This window comes from Castor canadensis, chromosome 7, assembly GCF_047511655.1.
Source record: "Castor canadensis chromosome 7, mCasCan1.hap1v2, whole genome shotgun sequence".
NCBI classification, from domain to species: domain Eukaryota; kingdom Metazoa; phylum Chordata; class Mammalia; order Rodentia; family Castoridae; genus Castor; species Castor canadensis.
The window spans coordinates 50,804,846-50,829,679 of record NC_133392.1 but is presented as its reverse complement, the minus strand read 5'-3'; the positions used below and the strand labels follow the sequence as shown (position 1 = coordinate 50,829,679).

Sequence of the window (24,834 nt, the reverse complement as noted above, 5' to 3'; positions counted from 1 at the left end):
GCTGGGACTTGTGATCTACAAGTACAAATGGGCACATAGTCACCTCTATCTTTATGAAATACTTCTAGACTTAAAAATGCAAGCAGTATATATTCTAAGTAGTTTGTAGAACACAGTAGTGAGAGGGACACAAGATGGCATATTGGTTTTTATCCATGTGGCAAACCTATTCTTTTCCCTATGAAAGATTTTAGGTTTTAATTATCTCCAGTGGATAACATGTATACACTTAGGTGCATCTGGGGTTTTTCTATTCTTTAATGCTTCTGAGATCTTTCCTATACTTTATAGTTACCTTGACCATGTTTATAAAAGCATCTTATCCTCACTGTGTTCTAACTAGTCCTAACTCCCACTTAATTAGCCCAAGCAGTAAGGGGAGAGTTAGGATTGGTGTAGCAGACTTAGAACAGGCCTCAGTGTTTCACTAGTCCCTTTCTAACAGTGTGCACATGGCAAATGAATTAATTGTCTGAGATTCAACTTCCTCATATTTAAAATCCGGATACTAATGACTTATATAATTATTGTGACAATAAAGGAGATGCCTGCTGTTTTAGTCACTTTTTGTCATTATATAACAAAAGACCTGAGAGAAACAAAGAAGGAAGGATTTATTCTGGCTCACAATTTCAGAGATTTCAGTTCATGGTCACATGGATCTGTTGGTTTTGGGCCATGGTGAAGCAGAATATCACCTCTCAACAGAAAAAAGCTGGGCAAGGTGGTACATGCCTGTCATTCCAACAAAGGTGGGAAATGTAAAATAGGGTTGTGTTTCAGGTCAGTCTGGGCAAAATGGGAGATCCTATTTCCAAAATGATCAGAGCTGAAAAAGGGCTGGGGTGTGGCTCAAGCAGTCAAGTGCTTGCCTTATAAGTATGAAGCCCTGAGTTCAAACTCCAGTACCACCCCCCCCAAAAAAAAGAAAAAAATAGCTCAATAAAAAACGATTTTGTTAAGTATTATATAGGAAATTAAGAAGGTAAATTGATAGAAAATAATGGGTATAGCTTCTTATTTAAAGATAGTGGTTAGGAAGATCAAGAAGGTGACATTTAGTGGAGAAAATCATCAACCAAGAGGACAAGAGCATCCAGACAGAATTACAAGTACAGCCACAGAGGAAGGAAGAGCTTGTTGTGTACTTGGAATTCTCTGGTCTGAGGGCTGGAACATAGGAAGTCACAAGATACAATCTGAAGATAATTTGAGATCCATCACATAGGACCTTTTAGACTCTGGAGTGGAGAAGAGGCCAAACGGTGGTAAGCAGAAAACTGACATGAGATGACTCACATGTAAAAGCTCTGACTGCTGTGAGTCAATCCTATGGCAAAAAGGAGATGAAATGGGTGGCTTGATTAGTATAATGGCATTGGAGACAGAAGACATGAAAGTATTCAATGTATAATTTGGTTAGAATCAAAAGGACATGATGAAGCATTAGAAGGGAAGAAGAAACAAATCCTAGATTGTGATAGGTCCATTTACTGACATGATGAAATTACAGAGGAGATTTTGGAGTGGGAATGAAAATGTAAGAGGTCTGTTTGGGACACACTGAGTTTTAAGATTCAAGGAGTTGAATATCCCACCATACCAGTTTGCCCAGAACTTTCTTGGTTTTATAACAGAAAGTCCCATATCCTGGGTAAACTAAGATGGAGGTTGTTTGTCCTTTTGAGGCATCTCAGTCAAATAGGGACATGCAAATGAGTCTGAAGATCAGATAAAAATTTGAGTACTTTAGAAGTTAGCATTGCATAAATGACAATTGTTTTATTATTTTTTATTTTTATGTTTTTGAGGTGCCAGCAGTAATATTTATTGTTATTCATAAGTGGTCAGACTTAGAGGTTCTTACTGGTACAACCACACGTATGAAATGTCAACACATGGAGTGACAGGGTAGTTGTCTTTATATTACAAAACACTCAGACACACACGAGTGTTCATGTACGTTGCTACAAAAGCAAGAAGCATCAAGCCATAGGAATCTTGATATACATAACATATTGGAGTATCTCAAGCATAAAAACCATACTCGAGTTGCAAAAATAAAATTTGTTTCTTCAAACATTTTGTTCTGAGTTTGAGCAAAGTAAGTAAGGAACACCAATGATTTTCATATGATTTCACATACTTTATTACTTTATTATTTTAAATGAAACATGTCTTGAGTTGTTTAAACAAGTGTCCAAAGTACCTTCAAACAAACCTGGTACCTCTGCAGTAGGTGAAAGTTATGGCCCTTTAGATAATCTGCAGTAGAATTTCTAGGCCTCAATACACAAAGCTGCAGTACTGTTCCAGGGAGATCTTAACACAGTGTACCATGTGATAGCTACTCAGCCACACGGTGGGAATTAGGGGTCAATCCAGAGGCCACAGCGGAACCAAAGGAAACTATTTTCCAGAGTGGCTAGTCTTATTCCTGCCTCCTCAATAAACTCAGATCATTTCAGTAAGGTCCATTTCTTCAAACTCAGACTAACTGATGACTTTCATCTGAATGCCTTGCATTACTGTTGAAAATGCATTAAGTATTAAAACTTCCAAGATGAAGAGTGACTTCTTTCCTGGGAAGACTTTTATTCTGATTCTTTCTGAAATTTTTGTATTGGTGTTTAGTCAGAGCCTATACTAACACTGATAAATCCTACAGCACTGCCTTATTGGTTCAGATACTGCAAATGAGCAATTTCCTTCCTCATTTATGTGTGGATGATTTTTAGAGATAATCACTTCACAGGGCATTGTTGTGCAGTGAAAATGAATCAATTTCCCCTCCCTAATTCTGCATATTGCTGGCTACTTAGTATGCAAGACAAATCTTACTTTTGATTTTTTGTTACATAAATGGATGAAACCATGTTGAATAAAACATGGTTTAGGTAGACCTTGGTTATTTAGTAAACCATACATACCTAAAACAGCCAGAGAGAGCTATCCAGAGTATGAATGGGTCATCATATTTTCAAGATATAAGTAGACAAATCTCCAAAGATAATTATGCTTACTTCCTGCTGTTCTGTTTTTATAGCATTAGAAGGAATAAAACTAATAGATTAAAGAAGAGAGAACTTGCATAGAATTTAACTTGGTAAGATTTGTTGATAGTGTTACAACTTCACTATCCAAAAACTTCTAACCCCCATCTAGTAGGTGATTCAATTCTCAAGATTTTTCATAGTAGCCTGAAAACAAGCTGATGTTCCAAGGCAGAACTGCTACTGGAGTGGCAGTCCGGATGTTTCTGGGCCCTGGTCAGAAAGTTATTTGGGGAAAAAGTATCCATAGCTCCAGAACTTGTCCTAGTAAGCTTGTTTTCCTTTTCCTCCATGGAACTGGTGCTGTGTTTTCTGCCTCAGCAAACTAAAGGAACCTTTAATGTATTCATGCCCATAAATGAGCTCTCTCTTAAGGAGAGAAATAAAATTGATATTCGCAATCTCTGTGATGATTGTCATTGGAATTTTGATAGGGATTGCATTGAACATGTAGATTGCTTTTGGTAATATAGCCATTTTCACAGTATTGATTCTACCAATCCATGAGCAATGGGAAATTGTTCCATTTTCTGTAGTCTTCTTCAATGTTTATAGTTTTCCTTTTAGAGGTTTTCACATCCTTTGTTAAATTTATTCCTGAGTGGGTTTTTTTTTTTTTGAGGCTATTGTAAATGGAATTATTTTCCTATATTCTTTCTCAATCTGTTCCTTGTTGATGTATAGAAAGGCTATTGATTTTTGTAAATTGATTTTTTATCCTGCTACTTTGCTGAAGCTGTTTATGGCATCTAGGAGTTTTATGCCAGAGTTTGTTGGGTCTTTTAACTTTAAGATCAGTCATCTGCAAATAGGGATAGTTTGACTTTTTTCTTTCCAAATTGTATTCCTTTTATTTATTCTTCCTCTTATATGCTGTAGCTGGGAATTCCAAGACTATGTTGAATAAGAGTGGAGAGAGTGGATACCCTTGTCTCATTCCTGACTTTAGAGGAAATGGTTTCAGTTGTCCCCCATTTAGTATGATGTTGGCTATAGGCTTGTCATATGTAGCCTTTATAATGTTGAGGTACATTCCTTCTGTTTCTAGTTTCATCAGAGCTTTTATCATGAAAGGATGTTGAATTTTGTCAAGATGCCCCACTCCTAATGAATGGATTAAGAAAATTTGGGATTTATATAAAATTGAAGTTTATTCAGCCACAGAGAATGAAATTTTGTCATTTGCAGATAAATGAATGGAACTGGAGAGCATCATCTTCATGTTTTCTTTCATATGTGAAATATAGACCTAATACAAATACAAGCGATATTATGAAAAACAGGTCACACTAAGGGGAGATCATATACAAGAGAGAGGGTAAAAGAAGTTACGAAGGTGAATATGGTTGATGTAATTCCTGTACATGAATGAATATAGAATTTTTAAACCTATTGAAATCACCATAAGAAGAGGATGAAGGTAAAAAGGAGAAAGATATGAGGAGATGAACCAATTCAGGTTATAATAATGTATACATGGAAGTATCACAAAGAAACTCCCAGGATAGCAATCTTGAACAACCAAAATCATAGAACATGAGGATAGAACAGGTCCTGTCTGGAGGGGTTGGTACCAGTGGGAGAAGGGGAGGATGTGGGGAAAGGGTGTAGGAGGATGTAGGTGCAAATACCGTGTACACATGTATGTGAGTGGGAAAATGAGAGCAGTTGAAACTATTCCAGGAATGAGGGAAGGAGGGAATAAAGGAGAATGATAGAGGGGGCAAATTCAAGTATGATATATTTGATATATTGTAAGAACTTTTGTAAATGCGACAATGTATCCCCAGTACAACAATAAAAAGAAAAAAACCTGATATTCTCCTTTGTGAACTATAGGAAACTATTGTACTTTAGCTATAGGGATCAGGTCTTGTCAAGTTTCCCCTGTGTCTAAGAAACACATGTAGACTGTCCATGAGAACTCGTGTTTCTCTTTAGGGATTGTTTCAGTAATGATTCTAAGAAGAAAATAATGGAATCATTAGAGTTGCATACATTGCACATGTACCTTAATTTTAATCTAGTATCTGTGGAAGATTCTTTTCTAAAGTAACATTCCTCATTCTAACTTGCTTTTTGGTCAGTAATAATTAAATGAACTGTTTTCTGAACTGTTTTCATGGAATATAATTCCTAATGAGATACTGAATAAAAAGCATTATTTTAATTCTTTTGAATTCAGATAAAGAATTTTTCTTCTATGAAAATTTCATGCAATACATTTTTATAGGATTTTTTTCAAGTAAAAATGTGTCATGACTAAAGAAATGGTTTTGAACTGATTGGTCTAGAAAATTAAATCCTCTTCTGATATTTAGGCAATACTTAAAAGACTTCTACAGAAGTTATCTTTCTTTCTATTGAAAATAAAGACAAATGAAAGAGTGTCAGGTTATAGCTTGTGCATTATAGATGAAGAATGCTGAAGAATGCTAAAAATTAGTCCCTTTGCAATAAGAACTTGTGTTGATAGTTTGGTAGAACGGTTGGGATGTGTTGGGTATTATGTAACTTAAAGTAAGTATGTGGTATGATTGTGGTCTTCCAGAAACTTTAAATTTATTTGGGTAGATAAGAGAAACCAAAAATAGTTAAGATTCAGATACAGAAGTTCAGAGAAAGGAAAGACAGATATGGGCCAGAATGGCTTACAGTTAGGATGGGGGCAGGGTAGAATGAGTATAACTGGGAAGCCTTTTCTTTCTCTCAAGAGTCTCTCTGAAAGGCAGAGCTTTTTTAGCAATCTTGGGTGTGTTTAGTTCAATATAATATACCTGAGTGGTTATGAATTGTTTCTACCATTCTCTTCCCACTGCCTGCTGAAGACAAGCTATTGTCTAAACGGAAAGGGGAGGTTGCATGTAGTAAATAGGAGCAAATTATTGCAGGACACAAAGGGTGTGTGTTGTGTGTGTGTTGTGGGGGGGAACCCAAGGTGAGTGGGTGAGCAGAGGAGTTTGGTCACTTTCGATAAGTAGATAGACAGATATCTATATAATTTTTATACAGAATATCTATATATATACATATAGTGTATGTGTATATATACACATATATAATGCTGAGGGATGAGTCACATAGCAGAGGGTGCAGAATACATTAGTATAAGTTATAGGACACTTTTTTAGTTAGAAGAAACTGAACAATTAAGATACTTTTTAGAACCACCTGGAAGGAACTTTGTAACTCTAACCTTTTTATTGTATGGGGAGGAAGTTGAGATTTCAGAGAAGTTACATGTTTTGTCCAAAATAACTTAGTTTATCAGCGCTAACCAGTAAGCTAGTATATAGTCCATTCATATAGCAAGGAAGACCTGCAAATAGTGTTTGCGAATATAATCATGAAAGTACAAATAAAATAAGTTGTTCAGAAGAAAAAATCAGTAGGTCTTGATGACTCACTCTTTTTTAAATGAAGAAGTTATTAAAGACAAGGCCTAATACTATTTATGCTTTGCAGACTCCTGCACAAAACCTTAAAAACCATCTTTCTAGACTTGGACCTGTCCTTTAAGGAACTTTTCCTGGGAAAAGATGGCATGTGCAATCGACAGTATCTTATGAGTTCCCTTTTTCTAATTATTGCATTATGGTGTTATAATCCTGCATGTTTTCATTCTTGGTTGTGAAAGGAACAATAATTGATTTCATGTTTTCAGGTAACTAAGCAAGACAAGAACCTCATAAAGCCTCTTTATGATCGATACAGAATTATCAAGCAAATCTTGTCAACGCCTTCCCTTATTCCAACAATTGTAAGTATGGATAATTGCCATTAACTGGAAAACATATGGTGCTTCGTATTGATATTTAGTTAGCAATATGTCATAGTTAGCACTATAAGAGTTATGATGTGACCTTCTTGGCTGTATATAACACTAACATCAGCTGTTATTTGAAAAAGTAGAAATGTGGTCTTCCCTAGCTCCAGTACTACCATGAACAATGATAATTAGAACTACTGTGAAACAGGGATATATAGCGCTTATGTGCTCGAAGCCAGTTTTAACATTTGCTTTCATTACTTTGGGTGAAGAAAAGAGATGATGGGTTTCAGTTTGGCATTGTCTATAATGGAGACAGACAAATTAGCCTCTCTATTCTGTGTGTTGGTTATTTTTCTTCTTTAATAAGAAAATTGACAATTTATTCCTTGATATAATGCAGTGTATAAGCTATAAGTAGATTTATTTCAGAAGAAAATCAGAGTTGTGAAATTGAGTTAGGCTACTTTTAATAGAGAATGATTTATGGGAATACAGAACTTGAAAAGTAGCACAAGTCTTACTCCATCAATATCAAAACAACCATTTGTTCAAGACATCAGTATAAAAAGTACATTTATACTTCTATATTTATTTTTCTGTCAGTACTGGGGTTTTTGAAATCATGGCCACACACTTTCTAGTCAGACATTTTACCACTTGAGCCACTTTACCAGCCCCATACTTCTGTATTTTTGAATATATAAAGAGAATAATAATTTATAGTCTGAAATATTCCTATTGAGGAAGCATAATTTAAAATGGAGTGATTTTCAGATTTCCTTCCAAGAAAATCTTTTTGTTTTGATAATTACCAGAATAGGTTAAGAGTAACTCCACTTTGCTTAGGCTTTCAGAGAGCTCTTCCTTGAGTTTGTCAATTTTACAAAGATCCTCTGTATGTAAATGTGGCCCACATGGGGACCTGTCAGGGACAATTTTCGAATGACAAAGTGTCTGTACTCCATCTCATTCTAACCCATATCACTAGTGTGAAGCGAGGGCCCAGAAGGTCTGGGTGAAAGGGTGGAACCCATGACAGTACAGTCCAGATTGGACCATGTCCTAAATGTCTGTGCCTTCCTTGGCCAGCAAGTGCAAATGAACTGGTAAGCATTTTAGCTCAGCATGGGAGCCTTTGTTTACTGACTTTGCAGGGTTTTTGGAATACAGTTGAAAATGGGCTCTTTCTTGGTAGTTTCCATCCCAGTTCTCAGTAGGCACAAGGATCACCTACTGATTTTCATGGTGTCTTATATGGTCTCTACTTTTTTGCATTCTCAAGAGGCACTAAGCATTGTGTGACTTTAACTCTGCCTGTCATAAGCAGGAGGAAGAGGACTCTGATGAAGACTATCCACAAGGAAGCCAACAACCTCCTTTACTAGATCCAGCATCTCACCTTTCTGTTGATGATCACTTTACCTACTCTAGTGAGATAGAGCCGGTAAGAGCACTGCTAGCAGATGAAAAGAAAGAAGCAAAACAACCAGCTCTCTCCATGTCCAATTTACATGAGGCTACCATGTGAGTATGAATCCTAAGTGTGGAGTATCTTTTTAAACTACTTCTAGTCTGGGGTACCTTATATAGACACATGATCAAGAAAAATCTGTTACTCTCTAAAAAGTGCTATCCAGCAGAGAATAGCCCTAAAAGCATAATCTGGTTTTCTTCTTAACTGGAGACTCTAGAAGATAAAGCCATGAGGAGCCACAGCAACCAGTAAAGTCCTAAAGATGGCATAAATGTTAACATTCAGTTTGCTTTAATCGTATCTCCTTTTAGCAGGGTTCTGGTGCCAATCTAACCCTTAGCAGTGTGAGAAATAGCACTGGCCATTGGAAATGCTGGACCCAAAGGAATTAAATCCTGTGTGGGTCAACATTTGCCAGAGCTTTAATGCTAGTCTATTACATTTAGATGAAATAGTTTCTCCAGACTAGTACTTGCTTTGGCCCTAAATAAATGAGTTGCTCTGTCTCCTGTTGGTGGCTCCTCAGTCAAGAGCTATTTGGATTTTCATTAATAGTATCATTATTTGTCAGCTAGTATTCCTCTTTATTTAATTTAAAAAAATTTTTTATTGCTGTACTTAGGGTACATTGTGACATTTACAAAAGTGCCAATTTATCTTATCTAAATTCACACTCTCCATCAATTCTCCTTTATTCCCCCTTCCCCTCATTCTTAGAATGGTTTCAACAGGTCTCATTTTTCCATTTTCATACCTACCATTCCTCTTATCATTTGGCATTGTTTGGATTGTATATTATAGCCCAGATTGTGAGAATTTAACATGCATTGTATAGTCTGGTTAGTCTGTGTCCCCGAAAGACAGATGAAGTAAGACCAAACTAAATTGTAAGGTGAGATTTTTAACTTATTCTTCTTTTTGTGGGGGGAGGGCATTGTTGTTCTAAAGTAGTCATTACTGACTTTTGGGGAGAAGAATGTTAGACCTTTTTTGAAATCAATGAAATATTCTTGTAGAAAATTCCCATATATCATTTGAGAGTTTAGAGTCTCTGAAACCATATAGAAATTCAGTAGAATTTGCAATGGAACTACAACTTTTGACTGGGTCTCAGTTTCAGTCTCAAGGATTTTGTCATTCTCCCCATACTCTAAATCATAGAATTTTCTTTAAAATCTCTTCCTATAGTGTTACTTATATACACTCCATCACCAAATACTGATGAGTATTCCTTTGAAATGTTTGTTCCATCCTCTCATTTAGTCATATCACCATTATCATTGTCATTTCTTAGGTTGAATCCACTTCGCTCTTATCTGTCCTTTCCCATAATTACCTGTTTCTATCAGGTAATTTCCCATGATTATGGAATGCCCCGGTAGTTCAGTTGTGTGTGCCATACCTGAAGACTCTTTTTATGATCAAAACACTTTTCAGTCATAATATGCTTTTTGCTGAGTAGATATAAACATACTCATGATCATTATTATTCCAGAGCTCAGTAATGGTAAATATGTATTTTACTTGACATAGGCCTGTACTTCTTGACCATCTTCGAGAAACCAGGGCTGACAAAAAGAGACTGCGGAAAGCTCTAAGAGAATTTGAAGAACAGTTTTTTAAACAAACAGGAAGGTAAGTGTGTGCAGAGAAGTTTTCTTAACTTCTATTTCCTAGAGAAATTCCTAGGTATTTCCTAGAGAAATACTGCAATGAATTGCAGTGACTTAGACAAGTAAGTTTCTACACTGGCTTAGACTTATGATTTTTCCAGTGAAACATTCTGAAAGTACCATTACTAGGGATGTTTTATGAGAGGATACAGTGGTCAAGTATTATATCAATCTTTAAGAAATAAAGGATGAACTCTAAAAAAATCCCTAACTTTGCATAATCAGTTGTATTGTACCCATTGAATTTATCAAAATATATTTCTCAGCCCATATATACACTCCTTTGTTCTTGGATCTTTAGCTCCACAAGTTATTCCCTACTTATTAAATAATAATTGTTCCTTTACTTGAAGTAGCTCCTTTAAACTTCAGGATGTTCCCCTAATCATTCCCCTCCCCCCCAAGATTTGGGAAAAAGCTCATAGCCATTTTCTACATTTATCTGTCATCAGTTTTTTGTTTCAACCAAAGTCTTATACACTCCCTTAATTTCCTCTAATTTTTAATGTATAACATAATTGAATATTTTATGTGTGTGTATAAATACACACATATTATACATATTCAGGAGATAAGGGTTATGGTCTACTTTGGAAGAGAGACAAATCACTCACCTATCCTGAACCTCAGCTTCCATCTTTATATGCTGAAATGGTTTTATTCCTGGGATAATTTAGGAAGCTAAAACTGTCAAATGGGACATCAGTCTTTAAAAAATTAATTAAAGGTGTAACTTTCACTCAGCCACAAAGTTAAGTGTCAGGGATTTTAAAGAATTGTTAGAGCCAGTTCTCCTTGGTATTCCTCTCCATTAAGGTATCTGATGATACCTGAACTGTCTTCAGTTCAGCAGCCTAAGGATTACCCTGACAGAGAGGGACTTTTCTAAAGGCACCTTAAAGCATTCAAGTTCAGGTTACTCACTTCTTAGTCCTTGGTGGCTTTTCCATTTCAGCTCACCGGGGCTATTCAGTAGGAGTGGAACTATTAAGTGAAAAACTTTTTTTGCATTCAGCAAATACAGATGTAATACATTTAGTTTCCTACTTGGAATCTTTCTTTCCAGTTGATTGCTACAAGTCCAACTTACTTACCTTCCTGCTGATATTAACTAGTGTACTGTTAAATAGGATGATTTGTGTTCTTTTTCATACTTGTTTCTTTTATGAAACATTTATGCAACTTTCCCTGCAAAACACTCCTTGGTATAATGACTCATGTATTGTGCTTTGCATACATGTATGACTTGCATTAAAGTTTCTGATCCGTTCCTCTTTAAATTATTCTCAGGGAATTTTTTTATTTAGGTAAATATTTGGGGAGATGTTATAAGTATTCTAAATCTAAATAGTTATTGCATACGAGAATGAGTTAATCACTTTAAGATGTGCATACATTCTTTTCATAATTTTTAGTTCCCTGAATAAATTTACATTTTTATCTGAACCCAGGAGTCTACCTTAAAGAATTTGAGAAGTTCAAAAGATGCTGGTAGCTCTGCCTACTGGACCTATAGTATTATTTGGAATGCCTTTTGAAATGCTAGGGAGATCTCTTCTACATATAGCATTCTACTGTACCTGTGAAACCTAAACCCACCTCAGATATACCTGTATTTGCTATATATGAGGATGTATACCTTCCTGTGGTGATAGATTTCATGTAAATATAAAAGTGGTGATTACAACTAAAATCAGTTGAATGGCTAGGAAATATGGACTGTAATCTTGTTTTCCTAAGAGATTTTATTGGAAAGAATTACCCATCCATACAGTAAAATACCATACAAATGGAACGCTATTAAGTTTTAAGACACTGTAAGTGTTCTTGATAATACATTTACAAGCAGCATGCAGTTGTTAGACTGCTATGTATAAAAATCTATGCACTGGTATCTGTCTAGTCCTAGTGGAAATAGTGTATACAAGAGAACTATTGCAATTTAGACTCATAAATTACTTCAGTCAAGGAATAACTCAATTACTGCACTAAACATCAACAGCAACAGGTATTATAATTATAGGAAAACTTGGAATTGTTTTGAGGTTGTAAGACAGCCACTGGGCATTTTTCTTTATATCACAAACTTATGAATAGTATAATCAAATTTCTGTGGTATTTTCAGGTTGTTATTTCTCACAACTTTCACTATAAAGGCTGAACAATCTGCACAGGCATGGAATTATGGCAGGTAATGGGAATGTCTAGACAAAAATGACTTAAAAGGATCTAGCCTATGTTTTTATCTCAGATCTTTTTCACTTTCCCTACTGCTATGTTTGAACACTGGATCACGTATTTGCAAAATACATATGACATTCAATTTGTCAAAGAGTACTATCATTTAGAAACATGAAAGGAATAGTGAATGAGGGTAAGGAGATAAAGAAGACAATACAAAAACCAAGTGGAAGCTGCTTCCCTTTACTTTCTTATGTATGGATTATAAGAGTATATTTAATGACTTAATTCGATATGAATAATAGACTGTACTTTGTGTTTTGCAGAAGTCCACAAAAGGAAGACAGGATACCAATGGCAGATGAATACTATGAATACAAGCACATAAAAGCCAAACTGAGGCTATTAGAGGTCCTCATCAGCAAGCAAGATGTGGCTAAAACTATTTGAGGTTCAGAAAATCTCTATGATCACTTTTCATCCAAGATAAAGTCAAGCTTATTTTCCTCTGCCTTTCTTGATAAGTAGTTTTGACATACTGAAAAGGGAAGCACTTTAGTGGTAGTATTAGCTGTTTTTAAGAAGGGTTAGCAGGTGTAATTATATATAAGGAGAAGGGATTTAAATGGGGGGAGGAAATATAATCAGTAACCATCTAATTGGGAAAACTCAAAGTCAATATAATTATTTTTTAAAAAATCTATTTTTATCAAATCTAAATAACACACAGCTGGGCCATCTGTTATGGAAAGTTGTGTGTCCAAAGATTGTTTTTGTTGGTGTATGGAAAAGAGCATGATTTAAAGAAATCAGTGAGAAGAGGAAAAGGAATTCTGATTTTCATATAGGAAAGAAAACAGCTAGTAAGAAAGTGATTTATTTGAAATTTTGAATCAATTTTTAAGTGATACAACATCTACTATGTTGTCCCTTAAGTCTGTTAGGCTTTCAGTACCTTAAAATAAAGTAGAATGTGTCATTGCTAATTTTTTATTTCTATATAAAAATAGCACATTATTTTATGTTATTTGAAATTTTACATTTCTGGTTACCAAAGTTCATTCTGATAGCATGTACTTTGTGAATTATCTTTGTTTAAAACTAACAGATGTTTATAATAAAATATTGTATTAAAATTTTAAAATAGGTATTTTGGATAGATGTGTTTGCAGTAAAGCTAATGTGACCATAGTATTATTGCTAATCTTTTTGTTTGCTATACTTAAAATTATTTAACTATTTTTCCATTGGGAATAGCATTTTTCTTAGTGTACCAATGTCTATACTTTGTAAAGTGAAAAATCTTTCTCATGAGCTGTATTCATCTGTACAAAATGAAAGGTTTAGAAACTGTCTGCCATGACACCTTGGAAAAGAAAGCCAGAATATTTTACTTGCTTCATCAACTTCAGTGTATCTTGTTTTGTGTTATTCTATACAAAAACACATTGTTTTTGTTTTTGTGAAAACAAGTAAAAGGTAGACATTTTCTCTCATTATCAACCATGTTTGTATTTCTATTTTCTGTAATGTTTAAGCATGATGTTAAAGAAACTCACATTTTCATATAGCTTAGATGAGATGAATATCAAAGATTTCAAAGCAGACTATTTCAGAGCCTTATTATTTTCTCTGTATTTACCTGATATTTTTATGAATCATAATAATGTCCTTCATAAATTTGTTTAATTGAAATCATCTACTTGTAACAGGACAGATACACAACTATTTGAGGTTTACAAATTACATCTTTGATAAGGGAAATGGTTTCGTGACATGTATACAATTGCTATTAAAATGTACCTCTATATATTATATATGATTGTAAATATTTTATACAACAATACAAATAAAATATTTTTCTATTATATTTATTATGTTGAAACACAGTTTCCTGTTAGCTAATATAAATAACATAAATAACACTGTCAAACAACAAGTTGGAAGTGCTGACAATTCTAGGCTTCAATGTTTAACTCATGCTGCAATTACACCCTTTCATGCGGTTTGGAGTAATCCCAATATTTGTTCAGTAGATTAAAATGAATGCATATTTAAACACCATTTATAAGCCATTATTTTGTATTTTGCTAAAGCGGTCTATATAATTGTCTTGTTATGTTTGGCATAAAGGAAAAATAATAACATTGCAGCATCTAGGCAAATAAAGTGTCAGAAGGAGAACTTAGGATATTTCATTATTGAAAGTAGTGGAAAGGGTGGAGAATAGGAAACACTAGAATGACTCTTAATGAAATTTGAAAAAAGTAGTAGTTTGCTTTTGGTGATACCGGCATATGCATGCTTCAGTGGAAAACATCTGATGATGAAAATGAACAACAGAGGATGAATGCTTCTAGGGGAAAACAAGGGGAAGAGTAAGAATAATAAAAGTGGGCATTAACGTCCAACACTTATATTACAGGTTTTGCAGCTGGGATCTTTCTTTGCATTTGCAGTAGACAAACTCATGAGCTGATGACCAGTGATTTCTGCCACGGTGCCCAGAGAAAGATCCACAGGGTCAGTGTAAATGACTTCTAAAATGACATCCTGGGCATGGTGGTAAACCAGCACCCCATCTTCTTCTGTACAGGTCAAAAATTTATTATCCTTAGAATTTAGTTGAGGAAGGCGCTGCTTACAAAATTCATCTCCTGGTGATCCCACAGGGGCAATAACAAGAATCACATAATGATAAGCAGTGTACATACAATAGAAGTCCCCAAAGTATAAGTTAGTATTGGGGTTAAAAAGTTTTTCTGCTGCAATCTCAAACCTGTATCTTCCGTAAGGTGAATCCTGGGGTGGCTTCCCAGTATTGAATTCAGTGCTGCAGCTGAAAAAGATACCTTCTAATTTCCCACTGATAGGAGAGCCATGGCTACCACTGTTATCCTTGACAGAGGGCTGCATAGCATTCCCATGGTGTTCTCTGCCAGAGAAAACAAATGGTTATTGTTTAGTACAACAGTGGTAAATTTACTTATTTACAGATTTGAACAGTCTAAAAGTCAACCATCTACTGTTAGGTTCTGAATGGCCATCCTATTACCAGATCAAGACCAGCTGTTACCTACTATGCCTGAATTCTAGCCCTGAGCCCAAAGTAAGGAGGATCTACTACAGACTCTGGAGGCCTTTAGTAGAATAAAGTAAATTTCCTCGATAGAAAAATAAAACTGCAATTAAAAATTTTACAGGTGAAATCACATCCATTTCATGTTTACAGGGTTTCATAAGTGGCTTTTTGAAAAGAAAAGTAGACTAAAAGTATTGATATTTGAATATCTGAATACTGGCAAATACACTGAATTTTTTTTAAAGTATGCTAGAATTTAGTAGCAAAATGGGTGTTGTCTACTTGGGGATGATCCTGTGGCTCCAAGACTACAGCTGCTAATGCCACAGGCCCAGGCATCTTCAACATTCATCCTAAGAGCCCTAGGAAAGATTTCCTTTATATCATGTAGCTTAGGGACAGTGGCTGCTGGCACCACAAACTTTGGTGTAACATTTGCTTTCAGCAAGAAACCTAGAGATAGTCTTCTTCACATCCCATACCATGGAGACTGGCAGCTGTTATTGCATGCCCCATTGCCATTAGTGCTCAACTCTGTGGCGCCTGAGGACACACACCTTTACAGGCCTTCATTCACTGCAAATTCACACAGCTATCTTCATGAACCACTGTTTAGACTATGGAGGCACTCATAGACACTGTGAACATCAATGAAAGACAAATCACACAGAGACATACTTTTGAATTCTTGTATAATCAAATTCAAGGCACCTACCCACTGACATCTTACACCCCATCTAAATGAGAAAATCTTTTCTTACAAAAACTACTTTATAAAACTAGAAGAGGTGAACAATAGATAAAGAGAAACTAATAAGAAGACACACAAAAAACCCCATGAACTAGAACAGGACAACTCCAAAGGAAGAATTTTTCCAGAAAAAGATCCTAGCCTGAAGGAAATCTATCAAATACCTGAAAAAATAACAACCCTAAGGATATTCAGAGATACAAGAGAATATTGATAAAATACAAAGATATGAGAAAAACAATTTCAGGATATAAGTGAGAAACTCATGAAAACAGATAAATCATAAAATCATAAACCTTGGAGACAAGGTTTCAATTAATGAAATAAAATACAATGGAGAGCTTGTGTAACACTAGAATAAGCAACAGAAAAAAACTGCTGAACTTGAAGTAACCAACCAAGAATAAAGGAGAATGAAGAAAGTCTATGAGACTTATGGGATGGTGATAAGAAAATAAATATTTGCACTGGGAATTTCAGAAGATGATAAAAACAGGGCAATTCATCAAAAAACCTATTTCATGATATAATAGTTGAAATTTTCTCAAATGTTTAAAGAAATATGAATATCCAGATATAACAGGCTCACAAGATGCCAACTAGATTCAATCAAAGTAGACCTTCACCAAGGCATATTATAGTCAAAATGTCAAAAGTACAAGACAGAATCCTAAAAAAAAAAAAAAAAAGAGAAAAGCATCAAGACACATATAAGGGAATTCCCATTAGACTTACAGTACATTCTCAGCAGAAACCTTACAGACCAGAAGATAATGGAATGTTATATTCAAACACTCAAAAAAATGCCAACCAAGAATATTGCAAAACCAGAAGAGAAATAATGTCTTTTCAAGAGAAGCATGAACTGAGGGAATTCATCCTTATCAGATTAAGTCCTACAAGAAATATTTAAGGAAGTCCTATACTACAAATCAAAGGATACTATCATAAAAGCACATGAACATACAAAAATCACCAGAAGAACAGACACAAGAATCAGACTAGCATGACAGAAAACTACCAACTCACAAAAATAGTAAGCATTAGAAAGGAACAAAAATATGAAATAGTAGAATGCAATTAGTTAAATGACAGGAGGAAGTTTTTAATGAATGTAAATGGGAGATCTAGACTGGCTAAATCGATTATAAACAAAACCAAATGTATGCTGCCTACAGGAAACTCACTAAAAGGCTGTATCACATAAATGGAAACAAAAGTGAGCAGAAATAGTTATATGAGATAAACCATTAAATCAAAAACCGTAAAAAGGAGATAAAAAGTCATTATGTAGTGATGAAAGGATCAATTCACCAAGAAAATATACTTGTAAATATATATTTACCCAACATGGGACCACCCAAACATGTAAATAAAGTATTAGATCTAATGGAAAGGTATACTAATATAATAATAGATAGGAACATCAACATACTGCTCTCCTCAATGGACAGATTATACAAGCAGAAAAATCAACAAAGATCTGAGTTGAACTATACTATACAGCCAATGGGCCTAACAATAGTTATATAACATTTCATTCAATAGCAGCAGAATATACATTCTCATTAGCACATGGAACATTCTCCAGGATAGATCATATATTAGGCCACAAATCAAGTCTCAATAAATTAAAAAAAAAAAGAATTCATATCATGTATCTTCTTACACCATGAGGAATAAGGCTATAAAGAAGATAAAACAATAAAAAGAATGGAAAGTACACAAATACATAGAAATTGAGTAACATGCTCCTAAAGGACCAATGGGTAACTGAAGACTTTAAAAAAGAATCAAAACATTTCCTAGGGATAGTGCTCAGTAGTAGAGCACAAGTCCTCAGGTTCAATCCCCAGCATTGCAAAACTAAAAAATAAATATAACAATGTAGCAAAAGCATAGGAGAGGGCAGTTTATAGCAGTAAATACATACATAAAAAAACAAAGACTTCAAATAACCTAAATGCACTTCAAGAACTTAGAAAAGCAAGAAGAAATCCAAATTGCAAAAGGAAAGGACAAAGATCAGAGCAGAAATAAAATTAAAATTAAAAAAACACAAAAGATCAGTGAAACAAAGAGTTGGTTTGGATAATCAAAATTAACAAGTCTTTAGCTTTGCCTAACAAAAAGAGAAAGCCTGCCAGGCACCTGTAATCTTAGCTGCTCGGGAGGCAGAGATCAGGAGGATCGCAGTTGGAAGCTAGCCCAGGCAAACAGTTCGTGAGATCCTGTCTTGAAAAACCCTTCACAAAAATAGGGCTGTTGGTGTGGCTCAAGGTGAATAAATAGCAAACTACCAAAACTGAATCAAGAAGAAAATCTAAATAGACCAATAATGAGTAATAAGACTGAAGCACTAATTAAAAATTTCCTACCTAAAAAGACTAGAACCTGATGGCTTTAATTCTGAATTCCATAAAGCATTTAAAGAAGAACTAATTCTAATTTTTAAGAAACTATTCCAAAAAATTGGAATGGACAAGGTTGGTATCACTATGGGACCCAAACCAGATAAAGATAAAGAAGGGAAATTATAGGCCCATATCCCTGGTGAACATAGACACAAATATTTTCAAGCCAGATTCTAAGTAAATTAAAAACATCATACACAGTCATCAAGTGGAATTTATTCCAGGGATGTAAGAATGGTTCAATATATGCAAATCACAAACTGAGAAAGAATATATGAAAACAATTCCATTTACAATAGCCTCAAAAAAAAAAAATCAAATACCTAGGTGTAAACTTAAAAAAGTATGTGAACGACCTCTACAAGGAAAACTATAAACTTCTGAAGAAAGAGATTGAGGAAGACTACAGAAAGTGGAGAGATCTCCCATGCTCATGGATTGGTAGAATCAACATAGTGAAAATGTCTACACTCCCAAAAGTAATCTACATGTTTAATGCAATTCCCATCAAAATTCCAATGATACTCGTTAAAGAGACTGAAAAATCTACCATTAAATTTATATGGAAACACAAGAGGCCATGAATAGCCAAGGCAATACTCAGTCAAAAGAACAATGCTGGAGGTATCATGATACCCGACTTCAAACTATATTACAAAGCAATAACAATAAAAGCAGCATGGTACTGGCACAAAAACAGACATGAAGACCAGTGGAACTCAATAGAGGACCCGGAAACAAATCCACACAACTATAACCAACTTGTCTTTGGCAAAGGCACTAAAAATATACGAAGGTGAAAAGAAAGCCTCTTCAACAAAAACTGCTGTGAAAACTGGTTAGCAGTTTGCAAAAAACTGAAACTAGATCCATGTTTATCACCCTATACCAATATTAACTCAAAATGGATCAAGGATCTTAATATCAGACCCCAAACTCTAAAGTTGGTACAGGAAAGAGTAGGAAATACTCTGGAATTAATAGGTATAGGCAAGAACTTTCTCAATTGAACCCCAGGAGCTCAGCAACTAAGAGATAGCATAGATAAATGGGACTTCATAAAACTAAAAAGCGTCTGTTCAACAAAAAAAATGGTCTCTAAACTGAAAAGACCACTCACAGAGTGGGAGAAAATATTTGCCAGCTACACATCAGACAAAGGACTGATAACCAGAATATATAGGGAACTTAAAAAACTAAATTCTCCCAAAACTAATGAACCAATAAAGAAATGGGCAAGTGAACTAAACAGAACTTTCTGAAAAGAAGAAATTCAAATGGCCAAAAAACACATGAAAAAATGCTCACCATCTCTAGCAATAAAAGAAATGCAAATTAAAACCACACTAAGATTCCACCTCACCTCTGTTAGAATAGCCATCATTAGCAACACCACCACCAACAGGTGTTGGCGAGGATGCGGGGAAAAAGGAACCCTCTTACACTGTTGGTGGGAATGTAAACTAGTACAACCACTCTGGAAAAAAACTTGGAGGCTACTTAAAAAGCTGAACATTGATCTACCGTATTATCCAGCAATACCACTCTTGGGGATATACCTAAAAGACTGTGACACAGGTTACTCCAGAGGCACCTGCACACCATGTTTATTGCAGCATTATTCACAATAGCCAAGTTATGGAAACAGCCAAGATGCCCCACCACTGACGAATGGATCAAGAAAATGTGGTATTTATACACAATGGAATTTTATGCAGCCATGAAGAAGAACAAAATATTATCATTTGCAGGTAAATGGATGGAATTGGAGAACATCATTCTGAGTGAGGTTAGCTTGGCCCAAAAAACCAAAAAAATCATATGTTCTCCCTCATATGTGGACATTAGACCAAAAACGAACACAATAAGGGGACTGGACTTTGATCACATGATAAAGCGAGAGCACACAGGAAGGTATGAGGATAGGTAAGACACCCAAAAAACTAGATAGCATTTGTTGCCCTCAATGCAGAGAAACTAAAGCAGATACTTTAAAGCAACTGAGGCCAATAGGAGAAGGGAACCAGGAACTAGAGAAAAGGTTAGTTCAAGAAGAATTAACTTAGAGGGTAACACATGTACAGAAAATCAATGCATATCAACTCCCTGTATAGCTATCCTTATCTCAACTAGCAAAAACCCTTGGTCCTTCCTATTATTACTTATACTCTCTCTTCAACAAAATTAGAGATAAGGGCAGAATAGTTTCTGCTGGGTAGCGAGGGGTAAGGGGGGATAAGAGGGGGGTTAAGGGAGGAGGTGAGGGGAAGGGGGGAAAATGACCCAAACATTGTATGCACATATGAATAAAATAAAAATTAAAAAAAAATCAATAGGACTCAACAACCCTTCATGAAAAGCTTCTTAACAAATTATGTATAGAAGGAACACACCTCAAACTACTATATGGCTATATATAATCACATATATACATATATAATACTAATGGTTATATATATAAAGAAGCCCACTTTCACCAGTCTTATTTAATACCATACTAGAAGTCTTAGCAAGAACAGTTAGGCCAGAGAAAGAAAAAAGGGCACCAAAAAGGAAAGAAAGAAGAAAAATTATCCATGTTTGCAGATTACATGATTTTATACATAGAAAAACCTACATACTCTACCAAAAAGCTGTTATAACTTACAAACAAATTCAGTAAAGTTGAAGGATACAAAGTCAACTTATCAAAATAAAAATGTTTTTTACACAGCAATAATGACCTTGCTGAAGAAAGAATTCAAAAAGTAATCCCATTCACAACAGCTACAAAATTAAAACCTTTAGAAATAAACTTAACCAAGAAGTAAAAGATCTATACAGTGAAAATTCTAAAACACTGATTAAAGAAACTATAGAGGAACCCCAAAATAAGATATGCTGTGTTTACAGATCAGAGCTAATATTGTCAAAGTGACCATACCACCCAAAGTGATCTATCAATTCAATGTAATCTACATGAAAATACCAAAAGTTTTTTTTCACAGAACTAGAAAAAAAAATCCTAAAATTCATATTGAACCACAAAAACTCCAGAATAGTAAACCAATCCTGGGCAGAAAAAAAAATCAAAAAACAAACCTGGAAACATTGTGGTAACCAATTTCAGAATACACTACAAAGCTACAATAACCAAAACAGCACTATACTAATAAAACAGAATAGAAAACCCAGAAAGTGTTCATACAGCCAATTGATTTCTGTCAAAAGTCAGCAAAAAGACATAGTATAGAAAAGACAGTCTATTCAATGAATGGGGCTGGCAAAATTGGATATTTAGATGCAGAAGAATAAACAAGATTCCTTCCTCTCACTGTACACAAAATCAATTTAAGATGGATCAAAGACCTAATTGTAAAACCTCAATCTATGAAATTACCACAAGAAAACAGGGGAAACACTAAAGACATTGATGGAGGCAATGACTTTTTATGTAGAAACCTAAAGACACAGGCAACTAAAGTAAAAATAGATATATGGAATTATATCAAACTAAGAGGCTCTGCACAGCAAAGGATAAAATTAACAGAATTAAGAGAGAACCTCCAGAATGGGAGAAAATATTTGCAAACTATTCATCACACAATGGATTTATGTCTAGAATATACAAAGAACTCAAAAAGTTAAACATATCTCCCCCCAAATAATCCAATTAAATATCAGAAAAAGAACTAAGTATTGAAAAGGAACTAAATATCAGAAAAGGATTCTCAAAAGAAGACACATAAATGGCCAATTATCAGGGAAATACAAATCAAAACCACAGTGAGATATGACCTTACCCTAGTTAGAATGGCTATCATCAAAAAGACGAAAACAAATAAAAAAAACAAATGCCTGCAAGAATGTAGAGAAAGGGGAAAACAGAGTATGGCAATTCCTCAAAAACCTAAAAAAGAACTACCATATGATCCAGCAGTTTCTCTACTGGGTATATATTCAAAGGAGATGAGGTCATTACACCAAAAAGATACCTGCACATTTACAGCAGTACTATTCACAGTAGCTAAAATATGGAATCGACTTAATGTCCATTGGCGGATGAATGGATAAAGTATGGGATATGGAGTATATACAATGGAATATTATTCAGCCATGAAAAGAGTGAAATCCTGTCATTTGCAAAAACATAGATGGAACTGGAAGTCATTATATCAAGTGAAATATGACACAGAGACAAAAACAACATGTTCTCATGCAATGGTGGAAATTAATGTGTCAATTTGTAGAGCAGAATGGAATGGTGGTCATTAGAGGCAGATCACAAGAGGAGGGAGTAGGGATGGAAAGCAGCTTAGTAAGGGGCATCAAAATACAGAGAGGAGGAAATAGTTGGGTTTTTTTTACAGTGTAGTCGGGTAACTAGTGATTAAAACAATCTATATTTCAAAATGACTGGAAGACAATGGAATTCCAACCCTTCAAAATTAAAAAATGACTGATATTTAAGAGATAGAACTTTTTTCCCTTGCTATGTAGCCTAGGCTGGCCTGGAACTCAAATTCTGATTCAGCCTCCTAAGTGCTGAGATTACAGACATATGCCATATATCTGACTGAAGCAACAGCAATTCTTATTACCCTAGTTTGATTCATATTATACACCTTATACATGTATCAAATTACCATAATGTACCCCATAAAGATGTACAAATATGTCTCAATAACATTTCTAAAAGAAAAGAATATTGACTATAGATTGTTTATAAGAGAAAAGAATAAAAAGACCAATTGATGATGCTTCCATATTACAATAACAAAAAGAAATTGTTAAGATATACTTTATTATTGTTTATTTATTTATTTATGGTACTGGTGTTTGAACTCAGGGCCTCATGTTTGCTAGGTAGGCACTCTACTACTTGAACAATGTCACCAAACTCCAAGATACACATTTTAAAAGCAAGCTATAAAACTACATTTATAATGTCTATTTATGTAAAAAGAGAGAGTCCTAACCATTTATGCATGTAACAGTACAGCAAAAATCTAGGGAGGATTCCCAACACTTTTTTAAGTGATTACCTAAAGATAAGAGAGTGATTATAAGAGGCTGAAGACAGACTCTTATACTTAATCTCCATCTTTCTATCTAGAGAACCTATATATTTGTATTACTTGTATAATTTTAAAAGCAATTGAAAGAAAATAATGAGGCTTAATATATCAGCACAAAAGTGTTTTGTTTGTTCTGTTTCGGCTTTTTTAAAACTCTTGTCAGTTCAGTAATCAGGTCACCTTACTTCATTTTGCTTCACTCATGCCAAAATCCATTTTCTACCTCTTTTGCCTTCCACTATGGTCCATCACAGTCTGAAGACTATCAAGCAATTCCTCCTTGACCCTTCGTCTCTTACTTCAGTTCTACTAATGGGAGGCATAAGCAGGTCTAGGGCATAAGGACGTAACATCTTCCTCTACTTCCTCACTGCTTTCCAGGCCTGAGGTTCTAGCAGGGCTGGGCTCTTCTGAAACTGCATCTCTATCTACTGCTCCTGCTGGGAGACTTTACTCCCTTCTACTCTTAAGAATGGTAAATCCCTTCAACTCTTGAGAATTCCGGGTTGCTTTAGTAGCCTTAATTGCTTATTAGTAGTCCTAACCTATCTATAACATTTGTGAATGATCATTTGTGAATGATGGTTTTATCAAATTCTCTCCAGAATTCCCTGAGTTTGACTTTTTTTTTTCTTGTTGGGTCTCTACTAAGATGAGTTGGAATAAAAAGTTCAAGCTACCATTCAGGCAAAGGAAGATTTCACCAGTCACCATGCTTCTTAAAAGAGTTTGTCAGTCAGTGAGGTATGCTCAGGACCTGTCACTGTCTTTAGAACAGCAATAGGTTTCAAATTCCATCACCTGAAAACTATCTAAGGGAGTGTATTAAAAATGCAGCTCTGAGGCTGGGCATGGTAGTACATGCCTGTAATCCCAGATACTTGGAAAGTGGAGATCAGAAGAACTGTGGTTACAGGCTGCCCTGGGGAAAAGTTAGCAAGACCTCATCTCAACAAACAGGTCAGGCATGATGGTTTATGTTTAATCTCAGCAACATGGGAGACACAGGGAGGAAGACCTCAGTCTGTGACTGGCCCCAGATGAAAGAAAACACTTTGTGAAAAATAACTAGAAAAGGGTCAAGTTCAAACCCTAGTACTGCCAAAAAAAAAAACCAAAAAAAACCAAAAGCATATTCAAGGAAATACCAAAATACCAAGAAACTGTCACACGTAAAACAAGGATATGAGAGATAAATGCAGTGTGACATCCTGGGTCAGAGCCCTACACTCTATTCTGTTGTTCTTTGTTCCTTCTGATGTCCCAAGATTTCTTCTTTAATTACTTTATTCCCATTTCAGCCATTCTTTTAGGATAGATATTGTACTAACAAATTCCCTTAGTTTTCCTTCACGTAATCATGTCTTGAATGCCCCC

At 35.0% G+C, this 24,834-nt stretch overlaps 2 protein-coding genes across 9 annotated transcripts in view; one reads left to right on the top strand and one right to left on the bottom strand.

The window, feature by feature from the left end:
• The window catches only part of Fam13c (family with sequence similarity 13 member C), a 126,864-nt gene extending 112,836 nt beyond the window's left edge, over window positions 1-14,028 (top strand). For 6 of the 8 annotated variants that reach the window (XM_074078904.1, XM_074078905.1, XM_020186969.2 and 3 more), the window contains 4 exons: window positions 6,718-6,813; window positions 8,150-8,349; window positions 9,833-9,934; window positions 12,480-14,028. In XM_074078904.1, the coding sequence (XP_073935005.1) occupies window positions 6,718-6,813; window positions 8,150-8,349; window positions 9,833-9,934; window positions 12,480-12,603 (522 nt within the window). In that variant the 3' untranslated portion in view covers window positions 12,604-14,028. The remainder of the gene's footprint in view (window positions 1-6,717; window positions 6,814-8,149; window positions 8,350-9,832; window positions 9,935-12,479) is intronic. The other 2 variants (XM_020186967.2, XM_074078903.1) reach the window with 1 other exon arrangement.
• Phyhipl (phytanoyl-CoA 2-hydroxylase interacting protein like) overlaps window positions 14,009-24,834 on the bottom strand; it is a 61,207-nt gene continuing 50,381 nt past the window's right edge. The window contains exon 5 of the mRNA XM_020186970.2: window positions 14,009-15,088. Within this exon, the coding sequence (XP_020042559.1) occupies window positions 14,554-15,088 (535 nt within the window). The 3' untranslated portion in view covers window positions 14,009-14,553. The remainder of the gene's footprint in view (window positions 15,089-24,834) is intronic.